This window comes from Cotesia glomerata, linkage group LG4 (genome assembly GCF_020080835.1).
Source record: "Cotesia glomerata isolate CgM1 linkage group LG4, MPM_Cglom_v2.3, whole genome shotgun sequence".
Taxonomy (NCBI): Eukaryota; Metazoa; Arthropoda; class Insecta; order Hymenoptera; family Braconidae; genus Cotesia; species Cotesia glomerata.
Genome location: NC_058161.1, coordinates 19,731,081 through 19,753,376, shown reverse-complemented (window position 1 = coordinate 19,753,376; position 22,296 = coordinate 19,731,081). Strand labels below are relative to the sequence as shown.

The following is a 22,296-nucleotide window of genomic DNA, read 5'->3' as shown; positions in this document are numbered from 1 at the left end:
CACTATTAGCATGAAATAGAGCACTGACAAAGATCTCATTGCTTTGATCTTGTTCATTACAAACTTTCCACAACTCACAATTTCCGATCCCAAATTGCCAGATATTTCTTCCTTTGAATAGACTCATCAAAATCCTCTTACAATTCGAATAAATAACACACTCTTGAATTAGAACCTTTATTTTCATAACAGCTATTTGTACATTAATTTCACAACAATATCAAGCTATTAAACGCCGCTCACCACCAGGAGCATTTACGCTCCGGATTAAGCTTGGAGCCTACAGGACACTGGAAATCCTCACCGATCTCGGGAATGAACGTCAGGATCCTCATCATCATGTACTCAATGTTGTTGAACTTACCGTCAATGGTCCGAGGATAGTTGACCGTAGAAAATTCGTCGCAGATGGATTGAGCGAATTCAATCCAGAACAATTGCCTTCCGGTGTAAGGAACGCCTGGCAAAAGAGGTTCTGCGCCATGTTGGTGCTCGTAGGTTTCATAAGCCGCTCTGGAACTGCGAAATCCGAGATACTGGGTGATCAGATTCTCAGGCTTGGTGCGACGAATCTGAAAAGAGGACTTATAGAAGAAGTTCAAGTGGATTTTCAGTGGAACTTACGTAATATTTAGCCTCCTCTGCTGGTAAGTCGGAGTGCTGACGGAAACATTCGAGATTTGGAGGTTCTTCTCCTTGCATTAGAGCTGTAAAGTTGGTTCCAATGTGGACCAGTGGTTCAGCAAGGTTGAAAGCGATGTAACTACCAGTAGCACCAAAGTTCAAGGACATTGGACGGTTTTGGTTGAACAATTGGCCGGGAATCATCGATGTAGGGATATCTATCGAGAATTACAATGATTTAGCGACTAAGTTTAAGATTTGGGACGTAAGTAATATTGAAGTAACTTACATAGAATATCATTCTGCATTTCCGGCATTTCTGGATCAACCGAATAATCTTCATTAAACTTAGCTACTTCCAATTCCGTCTCAATGCAAAACTCCTTCTTCATCTTAAAGACATTCAAATTCAGGACAGCCTGAAGGAAGTTACCCTTAACAACCTTCGCATCTGCATAGTACTTCCTCAATTCCTTTGAATTTCCCAGTTTTGCCGTAGGCCCAATAGTCAAAGGAATATCTTCAACAGTCTTAATCCCATCCATTTGAGCTTCCTTGGTCAAAGTCTTCGACTCATTCATCATCCTGATCAATTCCTGCTTGATAGACTCACCAATGCTTCTAACCATCGCTTGGCTGCTCTTGTGCTGATCCAAGTACTTGTACTCCAAAGCTATTTTCAAGTACTTTTTAACCATATTAATACAGTACTCTTTCCGAGGAACTTCTAGATGTCCTACAACTCTATGAAAAAGCTTCTGCATCTCTCTGAACTCATCCGTCAAGAAAGGAATCGAGTACTGGACCACCTTCCAGATCCCGTAAGTCGCTTGCACCCGTTTCGGAGTCTTGGACATCAACTCAGCGAACTTCGTCAAAGCAGAATCATTCCACACCATCAAAATCGGGTTATCAGTGTCTACCCAGGGGATCAGAGTCTTGTCAACGAACCGCTTCCAATTGATACTAGGCCACCGTTTCTGCAATTCTTCCACCGTGACATCTTGAGGAAAGTCGCCACTTTCCATCGCATTGATGTTCGCAAGCTTCTCCTCGAATTCAAAGGCGTCTTCCATGTCTTTGACAAAGTCATCAACCTCTGCTCCAAGAAGCCCAGCTATCTTCAACATGTAGTCACCGTAAATCTGCCGCTGCAGAGTTGTCTTCTCAGTCATTGCAGGGTCGAAGTAACTCTCTGCCATCTGTTGATACAAACACTGAAGAATCTACAAACTGAATAACTCCGAAACACTTACCATCAACGAATAGCTTAGACTCCTTCGACTCCCAACATAAATTGGCTTTGGAACCCAATCCAGGAAAAAATTAACATCAAATCCAGCCTTCTTGGCGTTGCTAGAGAAGTCGATCCAGTTGAACCCAGATTCCTTCCACTGGTCTCCTTCTAAAACCGGCCAGCGACCCAAATTCTTGATGATCTTCCTCAGCAGCACCAGAGCTTGTTGTCCTTTTGCATCTAAGCAGAACCAATTCAATCTTTGCTCCTTTGATTGATAATCAAAGCTACTCACTCTTGTTGATGCATGTCTTGTAGAAGTCTTCAATAAGTCTGTAAGGTTTGAAATCAGAAACTCCTTTTTGGATTAAATGGTCTACGTAGTCAACCTTTGTCAAGGGATGTGCTTCAGCTTCCTTCGCTTTCTTGGCATTCCCGCAGACGAATCGGTAGAAGTTGTCACAAGGGTTGATTGAAGCATCCCGAATTCTAACGATTCTAGCAGCTGCATCAGAAGAGCATGAGGAAAATTGGGTATTATGGAGGTAAGGACTTACCGGATTCTAGTTGCTCCACGGAACAGGCGTCGGTAGTGCATGAGACAGTAGAAGCTGTTGGTGTTATTGAACAAAGTCCGATGGCTATCAACAAGGATCCAACCCAGCGGTTTGTTCTATGGAATAAACACTTATTAGTAAAAAGTTCCACTGGATCACTTTGATAGAACTTACTGATACATCGCAGGTAGTTAGTGCCACTCTGTGTCACTGACAGACTGCTTACGTTGAATAGCAGAAACCTGATCCTTCAGTTTGTTAAATAGCAGGATTGTAAGTTATGATAATTGGTGTTAAATCATAACATTATTACCTTATTAAAGTAAATTTGTGAGTGACTTTCGTCAAGAGCAAGGACAAACTCATCATCACCATCAATGATATCATATTCTGTCAACGTCTGCATTGTTATAATCATATGGAATATCTAGACGCCTTTAAATCATTGACTCATCCAGTATGAATCATCAGTATCTAGGTCATTCAAATTTTTGTGTTCATCTAGTTAGAATTTTGTAAATTGATTAGTTAATTCTAGATTGGGTCAATAATATTACGTCATATCTAGTATAATAACTAATCAAAACAAAAACAGTTGCATCGTTTATTTAAAATTCTAAAAGCTGATTACATGAAATACACTCTAGATTTCATCAATATAAAACTACCAAGCGCATTTGTGAAGAGGATTAAGAGTAGAACCAAGAGGACATTGGAAAGCCTCTGAAATCTCGGGAACAGTGGACAGGACCTTCGTCATCATGTACTCAACAGCATTGAATCGGTTGTTGTTGATGTCTCTTTGTTCCTTCAGCTCGTAGTATTGTGAGCAAGTTGACTGCGCGAAGGATATCCAGAACAATTGGTCTACGCTGTAAGGCAACCCTGGAAGAGAAGGTTCTGCGCCATGTTGGGCGGCGTAGGTCCTGTAAGCGGCCCATGAATTGCGGAATCCAAGACGCTGGACTATCAGGTCTTCATGGAATCTATTGCGTTGGAGCTATAAGGAATCGAAGAAGTTAGAATTGAAGATTAAGATACTTGGCTGCAAGCTTGAGAATGCTTACGTTTTTTCGCTTTGTCTCGGAAGATAGGTCATCGTAGTAGTGTTGGAAACATTCGAGCTGTTTTTTTACAGAATCTTGATTCCGATTTTCTCTGGGGAAGAAAAAGTCGGCGAGTCCGGTAGAGATATAAGTGCCACTAGCGCCGAAATTCATGTACATTGGTCGGGTTTCATTGAAGAAGGGTCCGGGAATCATGGTAGTTGGAACGTCTGTATAAGAGAAGTTTGAAATAGCTTTTACTGATAAGACTTTCAATTTTTTGATAATTTTATGTCTAACTTCGGTAGAAAAATAATAATTATCCACTGCTCACTATAAAAATAAATTGAAACGATAATTATAATGAGTTAATTGAGAATAAATTATAAGAAATTAATTTTATTTACAATTATATTTTCAAGTTTGTTCAAATTTTGTCCGCTAATAGTATTTATTTAAATACGAATCAAACGCCCGCTTAAGTTTAAAGTAAATCATAAAAAGACACACAATAGGGAACTGTATTACTGGCGGTCGCAAGGCTTAAGAACTATTTAGTATAGTATGCAGCTGTCTTTAACCTCTATTTACAAATAACTAATTATATATGGCTGCTCAAAAGACCCGAACTTTCTTTAACTGCTATTTTTTATGTAAAAATAGCAGTTAATCGATTTAAAAAAAAAAATTTAATATCTTCAGACTTACGTAAGCGACCCTCTACAACATCCGGGATCCCTGGCTCCTCTGAATCAACACACGAAGAAGGTTTCTTTATTTTGACCAAATTCAAGTTCAAGACCGTCTGCAGTAAGTTATCTTCCACAACTCGCGCACCTACGTAGTATCTTTCCAACCCTTCAGGAATAATCAATTCCTCCATCGGTCCAATGGTCACTGGAGTTCCCTTGACAGCTTTGACACCCTTATCTTTAGTCACACCATCCATGGTTTTCGAACTTTCCACCATTTTTATCATCGCGTTCTGAATATACTCGACCATTTTTCTGACTGTCACCTGGCTGCTCTGATACTGGCTCAAATGAAGATACTGCAAAGCGATCCCTGCATACTTCTTGACCATTTCAACGCAAGAATCCTCTAGAGGCTCCTCAAGATACCCAACTACCTGATAGAACTTCTTCTGTACATCCCTGAACTCTTCAGTCAAATAAGGAACTGAATACTGGACAATCTTCCAGATCGCGTAGCTAGCTTGCACGCGTTTCGGAGTCTTGGCTAAAATATCAACGAGTTCCGTGAGAGCAGCAGGATCCGAAACCATCAATAGAGGCTTGTTCGCCTCCGTGAAAGGTGTCAGAGTTTTCCCAACGAATTCGATCCAATTAATACTGGGCCACTTTTGCTGGAGCTCTTGGATAGTGAAATTGCTCATTTGACACTTTTTGGTACTTATATTCAGTAACTTCCCTTCAAAGTCTAATGCTTCTGCCATGTCTTTAGCAAAGGTTCCAGTTGCTCCCAAAAGTTCGGCTATCTTTAATCTATATTCCATGTAAATTTGCTTCTGCGAAGGTTTCTTCGCCATAAAGGATTCGATGGCAGTTGGAGACATCTATCAACATCAGCATCTAAGAATCCATTTCAAACTACGATTTAAAAAAAAATAACTTACCTCGAGAACGTATTCAAATTTTGATAGTCCATGACGCTTTGGTTCCCAATCCAGGAAGTAATTGATGTTGTAACCAACCTTCTTGGCATTGCCAGTGAAATCAACCCAATTGAAGTCATCTTCCTTCCACTTATCACCTTCCAACACCGGCCAGTTCCCCAAACTCTTGATGATCTTCTTTATCAGCTCTAAAGCTTGCTGTCCTCTTGCATCTAAGAAGAACCACGTTACCAATCTTTGCTACTACATCAATCAAAGCTACTTACTCTTGTTGACGCAGGTCTTGTAGATGTCATCAATCAGCTTGTATGGTTTGGCATTAGAAGCAGTTCCCTTCTGGATCAGCTTCTTCATGTTCTTAGTAGCCATCGCTCCTAGGTGGTAGTCATCAGCCTTGTCGGTTTCCGTGAAGCCTCCACAGGCGAATGCGTAGAAGTTATCGCAAGGATTGATGCTGCTGTCGCGATATTTCATCACTCGGGCTGCTAAATCAGACGGCTGGCTGGAAGAGCTTGGAAGGAAGCTGATGAATCCTATCACAGCTAAGAGCAAGACACGCTCGTTGAACCTGAAACCATCATCGCTTATCAATGATTCGATATTACAATTGTGCGAGAACTTACTTTTGAAATGGATTGTGTTCCATCTTGGAGTATCAACTGGTCTGCTTGTACTGAACCAAAGTTCCAATTTACTGCTTCTTAAGTAGTAGCCGTGAGTCACGATAATTCCAATTGAATTAAGTCATTATCTTGTTACCTAGAATTGCAAAAAGCAGAATGCAAACATGATTCAACCTTGGATTAATAAAAACCAATCTAGATTTGTAAACGCTAGATTCTTTGGATGGGATTCTGAAATAAGCTAAAATTTTCCACTTGCAATGATTAATTTATTTCTTTAAGCGTTCACGAGTTGCAGATCTACAACCAAGAACATCTCTTAACAGGATTAAGCCTAGACCCATAAGGACACTGAAAGTCCGCTGAAATTTCGGGAATATTTGATAGAATCTTCATCATCTTATAGTCAACGACACCTTGGCCAAAAGAGCCACCATCAAGAGGATCATTGGATTTCTTGTACTCGGAGCAGAACGACTGAGCGAAAGATATCCAAAAGAGCTGCTCTTGAGAGTAAGGGATTCCTTCTAAAGCTGGTTCAGTTCCGTACTTGGCTACCCAACTCTGATAAGTGGTCCAGGCAGCACGTAACCCAATGTACTGGGTAATCATATTCCTTAGGACTTCATCTTCGCTATCCTGAAACCAACAACAAGTCAATTCAATTTGATGATCTAACAATCCATGATTAGGCTTACATTGGTAAAATTCGTTCGTTCCAGGTCATCATACAGATGCGAGAAGCACTCAGCTTGCTCCCTAAGCTTCCCGGAAGAGTTCCTTCCCAGGTCGACAATCGCTTCCGCGATTGTCATAGCTATGTAGGATCCTCCGGCCCCAAAGTTCATGTACATTGGTCTGTTGTTGTTGAACAGGGGGCTAGGAATCATCGGGACCTGGATATCTGTCAAGAATCCATCAGTAGATTGTTAAGATTTTCCTCGCGGTTTTTGAAACACCGTAAATTTTCGGTATTAATGCGTTTACCATAAATTTACCGTTATAATTCTGAAATAATAAGGTATTTCTGTGGTTATATTGGCCAGTTTTTCTACTATAGTTATACAGCATTTCTACCGTACTTTTGCTGCAAAGTTCAGGAATAATACAATAAAATTACCGTAAAACTCTAGAACTTTTACCGTAAAAAATCTATGTATTAGCTGTAACATTACTATGATTTTACAATAATAAAATGGTATTTCTACGGTAAAAATACCGAAGATATACTGCACTTTAACCGCGTTTATACTGATATAATTAAAGATATAATGCTTTCTACCGTAAGATAGACGGTGGTGTTTATTACTCGGTGGGTCTTATTAGTTGACTGAATAAATAGTTCCAGATAGTGTCTCAGATAGCTCAGCTGGTAGAACCTTTGGCGTGTAACTAAATGATCCAGGTTCGAATCCCGGTCTGGACTAAAATAAATTATAATAATTATAACAATAGGGAAATTAATTTATTAACCTCTTAAAAATTATTCATGATAATTTATAATATTATAGAAAAAAATTTTAAGCTATTGAATAATAGTAGTAAAGCAGCATAATTTTGGTATTTTACCGGTAATAGAAAGTAGGGATCTTCTTTTCCGGTTTTTTGCTGCAATAGTGCCGCAAATATACAGTAAATATGCGGTACACTTACGGTTTGAATGCTGTTAATAAACCGTAATTTTCCTATTATATTGCCGTAAGTATTCTGAATTTATATCGTAATTTTTTCGTAATAATTCGGCAAAAAAACTGGCTAAAATGACTGAAGTATGACGGTAAACATACAGCATGTATATTGTATAAATACCGAATCTTTGCGGCATTTCCAAAACCGTGAGGGTTAGAACTTACATAGACGACCATCGAAGTACTCCGGAAGAGCTTGATCATTAGAGTTAAACTCATGCTGTATAACTTCAGAGAAGACCTTGCTACTGTAGTCCTTCTTCATCCTGAAGACATTGAGGTTCAGAAGCGTCTGCAAGAAGTTGTTCTTGACCACAAGCGCGTCAGCGTAGAACCTCTTCAACTCCTTGGAGATAGAAAGCTTCTCCGAGGTTCCAAAGACAACAGACATCTCAGTGATAGCCTTGATCCCCTCACGCTTAGCTTCGTCATCCAGATCAGATTCTCTGATCATCCTGATCATTTGGTTGCTCAACGCAGTGACCATGTTCTCAATAGTCCCTTGGCTGCTTTGATAATGATCCAGGTACAGATTGATCACCGCGTACTTGACATTCGTCATGACTATCTGAGCACACTCACTACTGAGCGGCTCCTCAGGGTAGCCTACAAGTTTCAGGAACATCTTCCTAGTTCTCCGGAACTCCTCAGGCAAGTATGGAACCGAGGATTGGATCAGCTTCCAGACAGCATAGTTAGCTTGCACACGCTTGGGAGTCTTCCCCATCAACAGAGCGAATTCCGTTAAAGAGGTAGCGTTCCGCACGGTGAAAATCGGATCCTCGTTAGTTTCCACAAAAGGAATCAGAGTTTTGTCGATGAATCTGCTCCAGTCGATACTAGGCCACTGTTTTTTCAAATCTTCCAAGCTGATGTCATCAGTTTTACTCCACTTGTTGCCGGAAATGATGTCATACAGCTTGTTTTCGAACAGAAAGGCTTCGTTCAGCTCCTGAATGACGTTACCAATGTCTGCTCCCAATTGGCCGGCGATTTTTAACATATAATCCGCATACATCTCTCTTTTGATGATAGTCTTTGCTTCCATTGCGTAGTCAAAGTAGGACGGCGCCATCTGTTGGGTTAGATTAGTACCAAAACTAATTTACCATTACCAGAGCGTTGTTTCTTACTTACCCTAACGGAGTAACGAAGGATCCTTTGATTGTCACGAGCGAGACGCTGTGGCGCCCAATCTAGGAAGTAATTTATATTGTACCCAGCTTTTTTTGCGTTGCTGGTAAATTCTATCCAGTCGAAGTTCTCTTCAGACCAATTGGGGTCCAAGATTGGCCAGTTTCCGAGGCTTTTGATGATTCCTGCCATCAGTTGAAGAGCTTGCTGGCCCATTTGTTCTAAAACGAGAAATTTTAGTGACAAGCTCCTCAGGTAACATGTGCTTAAGCAAGATTTAAGTGCCAGTGTCTTGAGCAAAACCCCTAGTTGCTAGTGTCTTTTTCTACATATGGGTCTTGCTCAAGTTCATGTAGAAAGAACTGGTTCAAGATTTATATATAACTAGCTCAAGACATCTTGTGCAAAAAAATGAGACAAGTCCAATGCAAGGTGCATTGAAAAACTTTCTGACGGATTTTTTGAATTAGAAACTCACAACAGACACTTACCCATGACTTGCTCAAGATTTGCTCAAGATCCGTAACTCTCAGTAATTTGTTCATTTCTAAAGCATTTGTCAACCAAAAACTAACAACAAATGTTGAAGCGTGACTTGCTCAAGATTTGCTCAAGATGCATGATGCATTATATATTTTATAGCACTTTTTCCCCTCCACTACTTGAAGATCTATTGATTCAGTGGTACTCATTTTATAATATTTTTGTCTTGATCAATAAAACAGTAGGTCTATACTCTAAAAGGTCATGCTGAATGAGATCCACTGATCCTATAGTAAATATAGGAGGGGTAAAATGATATGCGAATGGTCATTCGAAAACATTTGATCTTGAGCAGATCTTGAGCAAGTCTTGCACAAGTATATTCAGCATGCTTCTGGTGTCAGTCTTTCTCAAGAATTGATATAGTTAGTTTATCGATAAGCATCTTCAGATTTTTTCAATTTTCTTACACAATTCTTGAGCTATATTCTAGCCCAAAGTTCTTGTACAAGGCTTGTTCAAGACTTGTCAATTGAATTTGCTACAAGTATCTGGAGCAAGGCCCATAGGTAGAAAAAGACACTAACAACTATAGAAATTGAGACCAAATTTGCTCAAGCATTGAAAAAGATTGCTATATGGGTAATTAGTGCTTACCTCTGTTCATACATGTCTTGTAGATGTTGTCGATGAGTTTGTAAGGCTTAAAGTCGGAAGAAATCCCTTTTTTGATAAGCTTTTCGATGAAATCGTGCTTGAGAGCGATCAGATGAGCATAATCGTTAGATTTGTCGGTTTTTCTGTACCTTCCGCAGGCAAATTGGTAGAAATTGTCACAAGGGTTCACTTTTTCGTTGCGGTACCTCATTATCCGCGAGACTAGTGCAATGAAAGACAATATAACAATATGATCAATCAATTAGACCCTGAAAAAAAAAAAATATTGAGGCAAAGAAAAAAGTGTTGAAAAGTATTGGATTGACTAGAAAACCAATTCTTTTCAATACTTTTTTCTTTGTCTCAATACTTTTTTTTTAATCAGGGGACGCATTAGGTGCTTAAGAGTGGAACTTACCGGTCTCCAAACGCTCTTCAGCACAAGCTTCACTCATACACTGATTAGACACCACTAGAAGAACAGAACAAGATTATTCAATAAGGTGATGACTAGGAATTGTGATTAAACTTGAAACTATATACCATTATTACGCGGGGCGTCAATCACGGAAGCTGAGATCGGTAAGATCGAACAAAACAAACCGGCAATCGATAGCCATTGACCTTTTCTAGAATAATAATAGATAAAAAAGATGTAGAACTTAGTGCAGGTTATCGAAAATGGCACAAGATGTCTTACTTAAGTGTCATTTTTTATGTTCTCCGGTTATCGGTACTAAGGACTTGAGACAAGTAACAGAAGACCACCATCTCGTTTTGTTAAATAGTACTTGTGGTAAGTTATGGCTCATTATCTTGTTAAAGTAAATTCGTAAGTTACGCAAAGGACAAAGTCATTGTTGTTTTAGAGCGTACAATGAGCCGAAATGATATCATCGCTTATTACCCTCGTAATTATCGTGTTATCCAGAGTACCCAAGACCTACTTTCGAATTATCTATACATTTACCTCGTTTACTCAGGGCACAAAAAATAAAATTTAACATAGTAAAATTAATTAGTGTCCAAACTAAAAATTAACACGTACGCTACTAAAATTTTTTCAATAGATTAACATGAAAATTTATTTATTTTTGTTTTAACTAAATTTTATCTGGAGCAAAATAAAATTTTTCAAGATCATAGAATGCGTTTATTGATTACGGTGATTTTGTTTGTTCTTTTATTAGCTTTCTGTGTTTGTCAACATAATTGAGAGTCTTTTGATCGAGAATGTAAAGCTACAACAATACTTTGTTATAAAGTTAGATTATAAATAATATTTAATGGTGAGGGTCACCGATCCAGCTACTAACCATTTAAAATGCTACTTAACCAAGAAGGATCGGTAAGTATTTGGCTTTAACTTCGGTCTGTTGGCTCGAGGACATACTATATACTAACCTACAACGGTCTTATAGACAAAACTAATAGGACCGAGCACTGTGTGATAAGTCTTAGCTTCCTCTTACACCTTTGCTATGGCACACTTTTAAATTAAATATCTACCATGGTAATTTATAAATAACATACATCGGACTAAGTAATATATTGTTGAATTTACTATAATAATCTAGTAAAAATCATTGACAATACTAGTAATCTTTTCTCTTTTTCAATAGATTAACATGAAAATTTATTAATTTTTGTTTTAACTAAATTTTATCTGGAGCAAGATGAAATTTTTCAAGACCATAGAATGTGTTTCTTGATTACGGTAATTTTGTTTGTTCTTTTATTAACTTTCTGTGTTTGTCAACATAATTGAGAGTCTTTTGATCGAGAATGTAAAGCTACAACAATACTTTGTTATAAAACTAGATTATAAACAATATTCAATGGTGAGGGTCACCGATCCAGCTACTAACCATTTAAAATGCTACTTAACCAAGAAGGATCGGTAAGTATTTGGCTTTAACTTCGGTCTGTTGGCTCGAGGACATACTATATACTAACCTACAACGGTCTTATAGACAAAACTAATAGGACCGAGTACTGTGTGATAAGTCTTAGCTTCCTCTTACACCTTTACTATGGGACATTTTTAAATTTAATATCTACCATGGTAATTTATAAATAACATACATCGGACTAAGTAATATATTGTTGAATTTACTATAATAATCTAGTAAAAATAATTAGCAATACTAGTAATCTTTCCTTCTTTTTGTTAGTTAAATTTTCTAGGTATATTTAATAGGATTTATAAATTAGTCCTAATACTTGTAAATTTATTAGTATTGAAATTAATCTTTTTTGGGCATATAGTATTAAGGACAGTTTTATTATACCCTTGCGATACAATGCACCCTTACTAAAATTTCACCGAAATTTTCGAAGCTTCAATATCTTCTTTTGATCTAGCTTGCTTTTCTTCACAGCAAGAAATTTATTTAAAAAAAAAATATACAATCTAAAATTTAAAATAAAAAACAATCTGTCACGCTAAATAAACATTGCAACATTCACATCGTAGACATCCTTTAAATTGTCATGTACAATAAATTATTCATCGTAAAATAAATTCCGTGTTAAAAATTCAAATTACAAAGTTATTAATTTTTTTAACCAGTGTCAGTAAATATTTTCTCAAAAATTGTTATAATTAAATTTTACCACGCTCATCAATTCGTCAAAATTAGGTTATAAAAATACAAAAAATGTACCGATCATCACTAATCTACGATCAGTTACGAACCGGGTGCATGGACATCAGCTCCTGGATAAGAGACACCTTTGAAATTTCTCTGGGAATCCTGATGGAGTTTTTGGGTCGGTTTGTCGACCTAGCAATCGCTATCTCCCATTTGTTCTTCCAGGTAGTCTGTTTTTTGCGGGACTTGTGCATCGAAACAATGCAGACATTTGCAAACGTATTCCGGGGGGTGGTCAACGTCGTCAGGTCAATTAGCTCGGAAAATGTCGAAGACTTTGCAGAAGCTTGCCTGGTAGTCATACTGTGGGTCGCTGCAATCAAATTTTTCTTCAGTCTTGTCGACAAGGTAATTTATTCGAACATAACCTCATTTGGAACAAAGATTTTAACCTATAAGGAGCGTTTTACAGAGCTACGGGCGGTACAATCCACTGAGGGTGTTTAAAAAGTTCCGAAATACCGAGGATGGCTACGAATCGGGAATTCCAGCGGTTAGGGATCACATGTGGAAGACAAATTCTAAAAAAAAATCAGTTGTACGGAAAAAACGCAGTAATAAGTATTAATAAATAATTAACTCTCACATTATTGCTTTATTATTAACAAAGTGTATAAAAATTATATTTATTAATCAATGTTAATACATTTTTGATCTGTTGGTTAATCAATTTAGTTATTTACATAGGTTAGATATTTATAAGTTTATAAATAATAATAATTATTACAATATAGTACTTTGCTAGTATAAATTATGAATTTATATTTAATAAATATTATTATTTTTTAAAGTTAAGAAGGCATTGTGGTAAAGTTAGGTTAAATTCGTTAACCTCTCAGTCGGATACGATTGTTATCGCGAGGTTGTAGTCTGGCCAGGAAAATGTTTTCGGAAGTTGGACCTGTTGAACAATAATTTGTAATAATAAAAATAATTTTTAGATATAAAAACAAAAACTTACGAGAATTCAAAAGTGCACGCCTCATAATATCATTTTCCAAAATAAAATTGATTAAAATAAAATACAAAAAATACTTTTAAATCTTACGCGCCATTGTCTACCCAGAAAAGGAAAGGTACTGCGGATGTCTTGTAAACGAACCTTATTTACATAGATATAGATGTACAAACGATTATTGGATTTTTAGTTTATTGCTAATTATAACCCTCGCGGTTTTTGAAACACCGTAAATTTTCGGTATTAATACGTTTACCATAAATTTACCGTTACAATTCTGAAATAATACGGTATTTCTGTGGTTCTATTGGCCAGTTTTTTTTACTATAGGTATACGGCATTTCTACCGTACTTTTGCTGCAAAGTTCAGGAATAATAGGATAAAATTACCGTAAAACTCTAGAACTTTTACCGTAAAAAATATATGTATTAACTATATAATATTACTATAATTTTACAATAATAAAATCGTATTTCTACGGTAAAAATACCAAATATATACTGCAATTTTACCACGTTTATACTGATATAATTAAAGATATAATGCTTTCTACCGTAAGATGGACAGTGGTGTTTATTACTCGGTGGGTCTTATTAGGTGACTGAATAAATAGTTACGGATAGTGTCTCAGATAGCTCAACTGGTAGAGCCTTTGGCGCGTAACTAAATGATCCGGGTTCGAATCCCGGTCTGAACTAAAATAAATTATAATAATTATAATAATAGGAAAATTAATTAACTAACCTCTTAAAAATTATTCATGATAATTTATAATATTATAAAAAAGAATTTTAAACTATTGAATAATAGTAGTAAAGCAGCATAATTTTAGTATTTTACCGGTAATAGAAAGTAGGGATCTTCTTTTCCGGTTTTTTGCTGCAATAGTGCCGCAAATATACAGTAAATATGCGGTACATTTACGGTTTGAATCCTGTTAATATACTGTAATTTTCCTATTGAATAGCCGTAAATATTCTGAATTTATTTCGCAATTTTTTCACAATAATTCTGCAAAAAAACTGGCTAAAATAACTTAAGTATTACAAGATATATAGAAAATAAATAGACAACTTTAATTCAAGAAATTGCTTGATTTTTGTTAGTTAAGTATAAACACAACTTTATCCGCTTCGCTTATGAGGCGTGCAATTACATAGAATACAAAATAGTTAAAATTTAAAAGCTTCTTTGAATTATTAAAACTAACCTGAGTTAGCGAATTAAATATCTGAAACTCTTCGGCCATTTTGACGGCAAGCTCATCATTGATAAGAACTTGCAACCAGGGACCTTGGACTACAAACGGCTTATCACTAGACACAAATTTCCCCGTGACCGAGGGTGCAACAAAGGTCGTCGCAGTGTGTGATAGCACTGATTTGAATGTAAAGTGCCTTCCATGCATTATTCTTCCTCTAGAAGAACCAAACATTGATTATCATCATCATCAACAATACAAACCTAACCTCCCATATCTTGAAGATACTAACTTGATAGCAAGAGGAAGAATCCTTCCAGCTTCTAAATTGAAGGACAGATGCAGCCCCGGGAGAGTTTTCACCGTCGGACTGTAATTATTAAACATATCATCCCGGGAACCATCGTCCTGCATACTTTCCGTCTTGATCCCGAATTTGTTGATGAGATCGCCGTCGTCTTCATCATCGGAATCCTTTTTCTTCTCACGGTAGCTCTCCAAACTAATGTCATTCTCCATTTGCACCCACCAGCACTTAGCAGACACCCCACTGAGGTTGGAACCCTCCCGTTCGATTCCATTTTGGACCTGCTCTGCCACCATTGGATCCTCCATAGCTGAGTACGCCCGGTTTACATTTGTGATCAGCCAAGGACCGCATCCAGGGACTGTTTTCAGGAGGTTTATCATTCCCTGGCCGTTCCAGTGCTGAGCTGCTTGCAGCTCTTCGGGAGTCACGCCGACTATTTGGACGAAGGAAACCTGGAGGTAAGATTAGTGGATAAAACGTTTCTGCGGTCGTGTTTTGGAGCACTCTCTGCTCGTTGCATCAACTCACAAAAACTTTTTTTTTTGTAATATTTATATATTAATAGATAAGTAACTTGGATGTTTAATAAAATTGTTTTAAAAAAGTTTAGTTTCAGTTATTAGGACTTAATAAAGGTAAAATCAACAAAATTATTTTTTTTTAATTCAAATTTTCGCGCGGTAGTGACGTAGTAGTAGATCCGCTTTGCAACGTCATCTTACAGAGAGTTTTAGAACTATATTCATAAAAATGTTGTTATTAATGAAGGTAACAATAAAAAAACTATTTTAGAGAAGAATAAAACAATTATTTGGGGAAAATAATAATTATCTATATTATTATGAGAATAAAAATTTTGTTTCCAGGATAGTCATATGATAAAATCGGTTTTTTTTTATACATACTTAAAAAATGACTGTATCTTGAGAACGATTGAGATTTTCGAAGATATAAGTTCACCCCGACATTACATTCATCGAGACCTTCATCGAGACCTTTCATTTGAGTACCCATATCAATTTTTCTTATATTTTATACAGGGTGTCCCAGAAGTAACGGACGCCATTGTAGCATCTGATGAAAAAAATAATTCTGAGACGAAGTCCTTAGCCATTTTTTAATTAGACGCATAGATAATTAATTATTAATTAAAGTAACGTCGCTTTATGTGAGAGAGAGAGCGTCAGTATCCAGTAAAGTATGTGGCAAACAAAGACACAATTAACTGTATGACTAACTAGCTACTAACGTAGTCACACACGTTTACTTACACATTCACACGTGCAAGCGTCTTCGTTTGGAACGCACTTGACTGGACACTGGTGCTCTCTCTCTAACGCATAAAAGGACATTATTTTAATTAATAATTAATTATCTATGCGTCTTATTAAAAAATGGCTAAGGACTTTTCGTCTCAGAATTATTTTTTTTATCAGATGCTACAATGGCGTCCGCTACTTCTGGGACACTCTGTATATATTATATATATGTATATATGAAAAATATATGAAAATACATGTGGGTACTCATATGAGGTCCATGATAATTGATCCTCGGAATTTAATACGACGACAACTGGTCCCACGTCAAATGATCCCACTGACAACTGATCCCATCCACCCCTCGTCATCATCATTATCATCATCATCATTAAGACCAACATAATATTGTTACACTATATACACGGAAAAAAGTAAACTGTAATAAATAACAGTCGATTTATAAGTAATGATCAACTGCTAAAAATTACCATTTCAAACAGTAAAATCGTGATTTTACTATTCACTTTATAATATTTACCATTTAAACGTTACAATTTACTCTTTACATGGAAAAAAATACTATTTCAAACAGTAATATTCGCTATGTAAATGTCTAAAAAGTTAAAGTATAATAATTAAGAATTCAGACTTTGATATTTATCATTTCGTACCTAAAAAATGATCTTATGATTTATAAAAATTATAAAATAAAGTTAGTAAATTTCTAATACAAACAACGTCAATATTTACAAATAAAAATGGTAAATTTTAAACGCAACGCTAAAAATCAAACTGTAATTATTGACTTGCTTGGACTGGTAAAATGTATGTTTTAAAAGTATGATTTTTACTATTTCAAACGTTAAATTCTCCCAGAGTGAGACCCACTTCTCTTTCATTTGAGTTCCCCTTCTCCTCATAATATGGACTATATATTGAAATGGTAATTTTTACTGTTTGAAACTGTAATTTTTTAAGATAAATGAGTCGTTATTTACTATAGTGACAGCTACTAATCACTTATTTTGGATATTAAATTATAAATTGTGGCTTTTATACTTTCTACATTAAGTTCTGTAATATTTATATTTTTGCCACCCCGATGTCCGCTTTACTGTTTGAAACTATAAAAATTAACTGGAATCCGAGTAAATATTACAGTTTACTTTTTTCCGTGTAGATGTAGAATAAAATAATAATTCATTTCTTTTCAAATGGGGGGCTTAGCTCCCCAACCCCCACCAGGGCTTTGCCCCGGACCCCGCTGAACCTAGGGATCAGTTGTCGGTGGGATCAATTGACGCTGGGATCAATTTACAGGTATTAGTTAGATAACTTTAGATAATTTTAGATAATTTTAAATAATTTTAGATAATACTAGATTGCTAAAAACAATCGCAAATAATTTTTTTACTAAAACTAGTGTATATTGTTAATTTTGCATATCTCTGATAATTATAGAAAAACTGTATAATTCAATACTATCAATTTTTGTAAATTATAAACATACTTTACTAAGCTATAAACATACTTTACTAAGCTATAAACTTACTTTAACAATTTTAAATGTAAACTTGTATTGAGCACTTAGTCTAACTTAAATAATTTAAATAATTTGTTAATCAACACAGTATTCAACTTTGTATTATATTATTCAGAGACCCTGTTATTGGCCATTTGGCTGTTGGGTCGTCCAAAAAGAAAATAAAATAAAAAAATTAGTTGTCGTGGTATTAAATTCCGGGAATAATTTAACGTGACACCCTCAAATGAAAGCTCTTGATAAATGTAACATCAGGATGAGCTTATATATTTAAAAACGTCAACAGTTAAGAAAGTACAGTGCAATTTAACAATAGTCATTATTTAATAAAGCAAAATTTTTTTTATTCATAGTCTACGATTCACCGCAGTCACATGTAGTGACTGCAAGGTTGCTAGTTAATAATATTTATTTTGTAAAGTTAAGTTTAACTTTGAAATTAAGTTAACTTACCAATCCGTGAGGAGTCGACACTGACTCAGGTAACTGGGGATCCTTGGCCATCAATATTTGAGTAATCCGGCTGTTTTCCTTCCCCAAAGGAGAGTGCCAGGACACATGGTCCCCAGGAAGAAGCATATTGCCCGAAGTGAAGACATACTTAGCCAACTGTTGCATTACGTTTGCTGGCCAGGTAGGTGGCGTTTTTTCTTCCGGTTCTCGGAGAAGCCGAAATGTTAGTTCGAACCCGAACCCGCTAGGTTGCCCTGGCATGCTTTTCGCATGCAACCTGCCATCTCCATGGAGGTCTGATAGTCCCAAGCTAGTTGAAATTAAATTTAAATAAAAATTTTTCTTTAATATTTGTAAAAAAAATTATTAAAAAAAATTTAACTTCAATACTAGTTCTTACATTTTATAATATAAATTTTTTTAGCAGAAAAATGAAGACATATCAATCACTTGAATTTTCGGGGATTAAAAATGCAGATGGTAGAGTTTGAGACAGTTTATATTTATAAATAAGGATGTAGGGATTAAAAATAGCTTCTGGCTAGGGTGTTCCTGTAAGTAAAAGACAAACCGGAAACTGTACCGGAAAGGAATTTGATGACAAAGTAATTTATAAATAGAATTTACGGAGATGGGTTTTGTGATATGTCTACTAAATATTTTTAAATGTTAGTTTTAATTATATAAAATTACTTTAAAAAAATTGACTTGAAATTTTTTAAGTTTAAAAAATTTTAAATTAAAAATAAACATTTTTTTTTTAAATTAAAAATTTTTATTTAAAATTTTTTTAATTACTACTTATTGAAAAATTTTAAGTATTTTTTATAAAATTTTTTTAGTCTAAGATATAAAAAAAAAATTCACCTAATATAATGCCAATGTGGAGGAATTCCTAGCTCTGGATTTCCTGGATTTTCATACATACTTATATAATCTAAAGGATCTGGACCTCCAAGCCTAAAAAAATAATTAATTTTCATAAAAAAGTATTATAAAAATTTTTTTTATATTTTATTTTAAAAAATAGTTCTTTAATAAAATAATATTGAAATTAAAATAATTACAAAAAAAAAATTTCTAAAAAAGAATTTTTTAGAAAACTAAGACATTTTTTATAAATTAAAAAAAAAATTTTGGACAAAAAAAACCATCAAAATTACCAAAAAATTTTTTTTTGCATTTTATTTCTACTCTGACAATTTTTAAAATTAATTTATTGAAAAAATTAAAACAAAATTTTACAAGTGGAAAATTTTAAAAATTGTACTTGCAATTAATGAAATTTAAATTAACCGATATTTGAGAATTTTTTTAATTTATTTTATTGAAAAATAATTTTTAAAAAATTAAAACAAAAATTTTCACATGTAGAAAATTTTCAAAATTAAACGTGGATTTTTAAAAATAGTTTTTATTTCTAATTTTAAATTGATAAAAAAAATCAAAAGTTGTCGAGTGTCGGCTAACTTAATTTTCATTTGAAATTTTTTTCAATTAAAATATAATAAATTTAAAAAATTAATTTTTAATAAACAAAATTAAAAAAAAAATTTTTTTTGACAAAAAAATTTTTTTTTCATTTTTTTAAAAATCAAAATAAAAAAAAAATAATTACCAAAATTTTAAAATAGCAGTGACAGTAAGTGGATTTGTCTGATCAGGATAGAGCTCTCTGCAGACACTATGCAGCGCATCTAGCCCCAACGCACGAGTTGATGGTGTCATATCGTTATTTACCTTATTACAGGGCCCGTTAAACTCCAGTTCCTCTTTTTCTCTCATATTTACGTTCATTCACGGCCCACTCTGATAACTCACTACTCAGAAAATAACAACACTTCAAACTAACACTAATAATCCACTAATTACATCGGAATAATTATTTCAAGCTAGTGGTCTTGTTTATTACCAGAGAAGCTGATGAGCTCTGATGAGTCAAGCGATAAAAATTGGTGAATGCTTTAATATATATTTCTGTGCTTGTCTCCTAGTGATTAATAATCTACAGTTTGATTTTTGGAAAAAAGTCTAGGGACTCTAAGAAGAAGAAGGGGCAGCATAATGTAATGCCTCTAGATGCATCCAGCAGGTGACGCTACCAGCCAGTGAGGTGCAAATTTAAATGTAATTTAGATTATTTTAAATTATTTTATTAATTCATAATTTAAATAGTGAAGACTGTCAAAATTAGAAAGTTTAAGTTCTGTATCGTGGAATATTTATTATATAGAGTATATTTTGTTTCAAATAAATATGAGTTATTATCGAGTACAAAGGGACATTGTAGTTGAGTTCTGAGAAACCTCAGGTACTTGAGAGTCTGAGGAAAAGTCATAAAAGACACGAGTGAGAAAAATTCTATGATCCCTTGTTTCAACGGCTAAATAATAACGTAACCAATATGTGCCTAAAAATAAGATCGTTAAATAACATACTTTTGTTAAAATTGCGATGAAATATATAAAAATTAAATTAACAATTTATATCCTGTATCCAACTTATAAATAATTATTAATTAATGTTAAAAGAATAAGATTTTATAAAATAATATTATTAAATGATATTTATCTCTTACATTAACAATTAAGGAAGTTTGAGCGAATCTAATGTAAATAGTATATTACATACCTAGGCCAGTAAAATAAGAAAAGTCTTAGATCACATGTAATTGTTGGCCGAGGCGAAGCCGAGGTTGACAAACATGTGATCTGAGGTTTTCTTATTTACTGGCCAAGGTGCGTATACTATTTTTCTGCTCGACGTAGCCGGAATGTGGCAACCCTGTTTAAAATTTCCAATAGAATCCCATCAAAAGCGAGAAAAGCCACTTAGAAACCCATAAATTTTATTGGTTTCTAAGTGGCTTTTGTCGCTTTTGATGGGATCTTATTGGAGATTTTAAACAGGGAACTTTGTTTAGCGGAGCGGCCAGAAAGTAGCCACTTTCCGGCCGGAGGGCAGAAAAAATAATTTCCAACTTTGAGCTTTGAAATTAAGTATACGTATAAATAAATACGTAATTTATTTAATCCCAAAATTTAAAAAAGATTCACCGTTTAGTTACTTAGATATTAAATTTTAAAAATCACATATTTTATCTCCTTATACACGGGCTCTTATGACGGACAGACTTTTGTCGAGACTTTAATTATTTTTTTAAATATTAACCTCCCAACTTTAACGTATAAAAAACTATACACAAGAAACTTGGATTATTGCAAAATATAAAAACAATTTAATAATAATACATTACCGATATGATTTTTGAAATATTTAATGTCAAATTTTATGTTTGTAACTTATTTATCGTCAGCCATTTATTCGAATAAAGATTTGACAACATCGCGTCAACAGCTGAGAAAAAAGAAAAGGATAGAAATATAGTTGCAGAAAGAAAAATGCTTAACTCACACACTCATCCATGTCTCAGTTATGAGTATAATCAAACGCGCTAATGCCAAATCTGTTTATTTATTCCGGAAAGTAATAAATACCAAAGTCATTTTATTACTTTACTTTATTAAATAAGTAAAAATCATAAATTATTAAATTGTTTAAGTTATTTTAAATTAAAATAAAGAATTTTGACGAATATTGGGGAAACTAAAATTAAAAAAAAATTTTAACATTATTTTGACTCATGCATGGAAAGCAATATTTATAATACCCATCAATAAAGTAACTCCCCCAAAATCATTATCAGATACGCGCCCAATAGCCAATACATCCGATCTGAGCAAGGTTTTTGAGAGAATTATTGCAAATCAGGTAATAAGCTACTTAGAAGATAATGAGCTGCTTGATAAATATCAATCAGGGTTTAGGAAACATCATAGCACTCAATCAGCCTTACTAAGACTTATATAGATGATATTAGGCGTTCCATGGATGAAAACAAGCTAACTCTTATTGTCCTATTTGATCTAACAAAAGCTTTTGATTATGTTAATCCAAGAGTAATTTTGACTACACTAGTTGAACTCGGTTTTTCGAGTGAGACCATTTCTTGGTTTTTCTCGTACTTGACCAATCGAACCCAATCAGTTGTAAATGAAATGGGCTTACCTGTAAAATTCCTAGAAACTACCTCTGGAGTCCCACAAGGCTCAGTTCTTGGACCGATATTATTTTTAATAGTAATGAACTCGGTAGCTAAGCGATTAATTTATACAAATTATGGTCTGTTTGCGGATGATCAATTCATTTACCTTCATTTCTATGACTAT

General features: G+C 34.7%; 4 protein-coding genes and 1 long non-coding RNA gene across 5 annotated transcripts; 1 reads left to right on the top strand and 4 right to left on the bottom strand.

Moving 5' to 3' along the window:
* Positions 1-163: 163 nt before the first annotated feature.
* LOC123263296 (neprilysin-2-like) lies at positions 164-2,704 on the bottom strand. The gene is made up of 7 exons (XM_044725926.1): positions 2,593-2,704; positions 2,419-2,534; positions 2,157-2,366; positions 1,881-2,101; positions 914-1,826; positions 625-842; positions 164-572 (listed from the first exon to the last, which is right to left on the bottom strand). The coding sequence occupies exons 1-7, from the start codon at positions 2,598-2,600 to the stop codon at positions 240-242; spliced, it is 2,019 nt and encodes a 672-aa protein (XP_044581861.1). The 5' UTR covers positions 2,601-2,704; the 3' UTR covers positions 164-239.
* A 304-nt stretch (positions 2,705-3,008) lies between these two features.
* On the bottom strand, positions 3,009-10,488 carry LOC123263944. Its single transcript, XM_044726989.1, has 14 exons — positions 10,386-10,488; positions 10,229-10,314; positions 10,104-10,157; positions 9,686-9,907; positions 8,549-8,766; positions 7,577-8,486; positions 6,422-6,627; positions 6,027-6,362; positions 5,724-5,752; positions 5,367-5,668; positions 5,101-5,312; positions 4,173-5,040; positions 3,486-3,694; positions 3,009-3,418 (listed from the first exon to the last, which is right to left on the bottom strand). The coding sequence occupies exons 1-14, from the start codon at positions 10,394-10,396 to the stop codon at positions 3,083-3,085; spliced, it is 3,999 nt and encodes a 1,332-aa protein (XP_044582924.1). The 5' UTR covers positions 10,397-10,488; the 3' UTR covers positions 3,009-3,082.
* On the bottom strand, positions 6,634-7,570 carry LOC123263305. Its single transcript, XR_006509143.1, has 3 exons — positions 7,293-7,570; positions 7,006-7,147; positions 6,634-6,731 (listed from the first exon to the last, which is right to left on the bottom strand). It is a non-coding gene; the product is annotated as an uncharacterized LOC123263305 (long non-coding RNA).
* A 1,014-nt stretch (positions 10,489-11,502) lies between the features above and the next one.
* LOC123263942 lies at positions 11,503-12,907 on the top strand. The gene is made up of 3 exons (XM_044726988.1): positions 11,503-11,585; positions 12,505-12,687; positions 12,752-12,907. Exons 1-3 carry the CDS (start codon positions 11,562-11,564, stop codon positions 12,905-12,907), a joined length of 363 nt encoding a protein of 120 aa, XP_044582923.1. The 5' UTR covers positions 11,503-11,561.
* A 221-nt stretch (positions 12,908-13,128) lies between these two features.
* On the bottom strand, positions 13,129-20,065 carry LOC123263299 (suppressor of fused homolog). Its single transcript, XM_044725932.1, has 6 exons — positions 19,686-20,065; positions 18,935-19,027; positions 18,068-18,377; positions 14,792-15,261; positions 14,509-14,716; positions 13,129-13,240 (listed from the first exon to the last, which is right to left on the bottom strand). The coding sequence occupies exons 1-6, from the start codon at positions 19,862-19,864 to the stop codon at positions 13,175-13,177; spliced, it is 1,326 nt and encodes a 441-aa protein (XP_044581867.1). The 5' UTR covers positions 19,865-20,065; the 3' UTR covers positions 13,129-13,174.
* Positions 20,066-22,296: the final 2,231 nt, after the last annotated feature.

Coding starts and splice junctions, on each gene's coding strand:
- LOC123263944 (XM_044726989.1), bottom strand. Junction 8,487..8,548: donor TCCTTCGTTACTCCGTTAGG/GTAAGTAAGAAA, acceptor CTAACCCAACAG/ATGGCGCCGTCCTACTTTGA. Junction 3,419..3,485: donor CCGAGACAAAGCGAAAAAAC/GTAAGCATTCTC, acceptor GATTCCTTATAG/CTCCAACGCAATAGATTCCA.
- LOC123263299 (XM_044725932.1), bottom strand. CDS start 19,864: ATGAACGTAAATATGAGAGAAAAAGAGGAACTGGAGTTTAACGGGCCC. Junction 19,028..19,685: donor ACTGCTATTTTAAAATTTTG/GTAATTATTTTT, acceptor TTATTTTTTTAG/GCTTGGAGGTCCAGATCCTT. Junction 14,717..14,791: donor ATTCTTCCTCTTGCTATCAA/GTTAGTATCTTC, acceptor TGGTTCTTCTAG/AGGAAGAATAATGCATGGAA.
- LOC123263296 (XM_044725926.1), bottom strand. Junction 1,827..1,880: donor GTCTAAGCTATTCGTTGATG/GTAAGTGTTTCG, acceptor TTGTATCAACAG/ATGGCAGAGAGTTACTTCGA. Junction 843..913: donor AATGCAGAATGATATTCTAT/GTAAGTTACTTC, acceptor AATTCTCGATAG/ATATCCCTACATCGATGATT.
- LOC123263942 (XM_044726988.1), top strand. CDS start 11,562: ATGCTACTTAACCAAGAAGGATCG. Junction 11,586..12,504: donor TACTTAACCAAGAAGGATCG/GTAAGTATTTGG, acceptor TTGTTCTTCCAG/GTAGTCTGTTTTTTGCGGGA. Junction 12,688..12,751: donor TCTTCAGTCTTGTCGACAAG/GTAATTTATTCG, acceptor AGCGTTTTACAG/AGCTACGGGCGGTACAATCC.